General features: G+C 37.7%; 1 protein-coding gene across 1 annotated transcript; it reads left to right on the top strand.

Annotated features, from left to right (window-relative positions):
* Window positions 1–29: 29 nt before the first annotated feature.
* Window positions 30–2,257, top strand: Tsp_12454a (putative I/LWEQ domain protein; the record flags this gene model as incomplete). Its single annotated transcript, XM_003368626.1, has 8 exons — window positions 30–169; window positions 240–372; window positions 446–547; window positions 689–859; window positions 1,101–1,247; window positions 1,336–1,554; window positions 1,646–1,871; window positions 2,067–2,257. Coding segments are annotated over exons 1-8 (1,329 nt in total), but the record flags the coding sequence as incomplete, so codon positions are not given.
* Window positions 2,258–2,597: the final 340 nt, after the last annotated feature.

Here is a 2,597-nt window from a genome sequence, read left to right on the forward strand (position 1 = left end):
GAAGCCGATCGTCGACGCCGGCAGGGCTAATGGTCGACGGTTCCATTGAGATGATTCAGACGTCCAAACTGCTGGCGTTGAATGCCAAAGATCCTCCAGCCTGGCAACTTCTTGGCACTTGTTCGAAAAATGTCTCCGACAGTATTAAAGGTCTCATTTCAGCAATACGGTATAAGTGATTGTTTTTATTTATTTATTTGTTTGTTTGTTTGTTTGTTTATCCAATTATATTTGTTTAGCGAACGCGCACCTGGTCAGAGTGAATGTGATCGAGCCATTGAACAGATTACATCGTTGATTCATTTGTTGGATCAAGCGTCCTTGGCAGCGATCAACCAATCTTTGGAGCATAGTAGTGAGAACACTGAACAGGTTTGTTAATAATGGATGGGATATCTGTGCTCTTGTCAATATTGCAATCAAGTTGTAATTTTGATTTTTCCAGGCTTTTTATGAATTGATCGATAACAACAGCCGTCAAATTTTGGACCGTATACCTGGAGTACAGAATGCGGCAAAACGAGAAGCTGAAAATATTGGTCATCGGGTAAAATAATAATATACCTCTTTTTATTTTATTTTGTCTTTTTATGATATTATTATTCAGTTGATAATTTTCTTTTACTGCAGTATGTTATCCAGAATTTATTTGTTTCCTGTTATATATATATATATATATTGTATCTAGATGCGAGATATCGTTGCCTACTTTGAACCGCTGACCAACGCTTGCATTGGTGCAGCTTCTTTGAGCATCAATTCCAGGCGTCAGATAGCTTTACTTGATCAGTGTAAAACAGTGCTCGAATGTCAGTTGCAGTTGCTCTACTCCACTAAAGATGCTGCCGGCAATCCTAAGGTTAGCAACGAACTAGAATTGTTTTTTTTTTTATTTTGCAAATGGCAATAAGAAAAGAAGTTTATTTCAATGAATGAAAAAACAATAGTATTACAATTTTTTCATAATAATGTATAATGATAAAAGAAACTTATCTATGTATGTATGTAATGTACGTGTTTTTAATCTGTACATATCATAGGTATATAAATTTTAATTAATAAATTGTTTTTTTTTTTTGATAATGGACTGAAAACTTTAGGCAAAAGAATTTCAATCTGGCGTTGATGAAAGTGGTCAGAGTTTGGTAGAATCAGTTGGCGAATTGCTTCAAACGGTCAGTGAAGCTATATCTGAAGCCGGCAGTGTATCGACATTGCTGGATGAAATTCGCAAAGCAATATCTTTGGTAGGGTGTTTGTTTGTTATTGATTGCAAACAGCCGGTAGTAGCAGAGTAGATAAGATGATCAATAAATAAAATTTGTCATTGTGCAGACAGATGAAGAGTTTGTACAAGAAGTGGGCGATTATGCTGATTACCAGACCCGAATGATCCACTATTGCAAACTGATCGTCGATCTGGCGCAAGAGATGGTCGCTAAGTCGTATTCGAATGTAGAAGAAATTGGCGCTCTAGCAACGGAATTGACAAAAAATTACTGCATGCTAGCTAACGACGCTCGCGGTGCATGCGCTGCGGCTAGTTCGTCTGAGGTTTGGCTCGTTTTGAGAATGAATTAATAATTATTTATTATACTTTTTTTTTCTCTTTCGAATATTTAAAATCTTATGCGTTTATTTTCAGGTTGGTCAGAAGATTCGCGTCAGTGTGCAAGAGCTGGGTACGGCTTGCATTGAATTGATCAAACATGCCGGCGCATGTCGTGCCAACCCGCAGGACCATTTCTCGAAACAAGATTTGGCCTACAGTGCCCGACGTACGATAGAGGAAGTGGCGATGGTTTTGGCGGCTTTGCGATTCGGCGCTCGTGGCACACAAGCTTGCATCAATGCAGCTTCTACAGTCAGCGGTATAATTGGCGATTTGGATACGACGATCATGTTTGCTACCGCTGGCACATTGAATCCTGAACGCGAGGGCGAAGTATGTAGTAGTAGTAGTAGTAGTAGTAGTATGCTTGTATTGTACAATGATTTGAATTTATTTATTTATTTGCTGTTGTATTTCGTTATTTTTCTTCTTTTTTTGTTCTAGGTTTTCTCAGATCATCGGGAAGCAATACTGAGAACAGCGAAAGCGTTGGTCGAAGATACGAAAGCGTTGGTATCCGGCGCTGCTTCAAGCCAAGAACAGTTGGCCGTGGCTGCGCAAAATGCGGTGCGCACGATTGTTCAACTATCAGAAGTGGTCAAATCTGGTGCCGCGGCTCTGACTTCCTCGAATTCTGAAGCCCAGGTTTGTTTGTTTTTTTGTTTTTTTTTTTGGATTTTGGAAATAGAAACTTACTTATTCGTATAAAGAAAACTGCTACATTCTGGACAATTTTTAGTTTGATTGTTATTATTAATTTATTTGTTACTTTTTTTTCTTGGAGATTATCAAAATTCTACCGTGCGTTAATTGTTTAGAAATTGGACATTTTTATTTCTTGTTCAACCTATTCAATATTTATAATGGAAATGATTAATTTAAAAAAAAGGAAAAGGATGTGAAAAATAGGAGAAAAAAGGTGATTGGTTGGTTCAGTTGGTTGGTCGGTTGGTCAGTGATGTCCGATTTTTAGTGGTAATTTTTT

Source organism: Trichinella spiralis (genome assembly GCF_000181795.1).
Source record: "Trichinella spiralis strain ISS 195 chromosome Unknown Scfld2160, whole genome shotgun sequence".
NCBI lineage: Eukaryota > Metazoa > Nematoda > Enoplea > Trichinellida > Trichinellidae > Trichinella > Trichinella spiralis.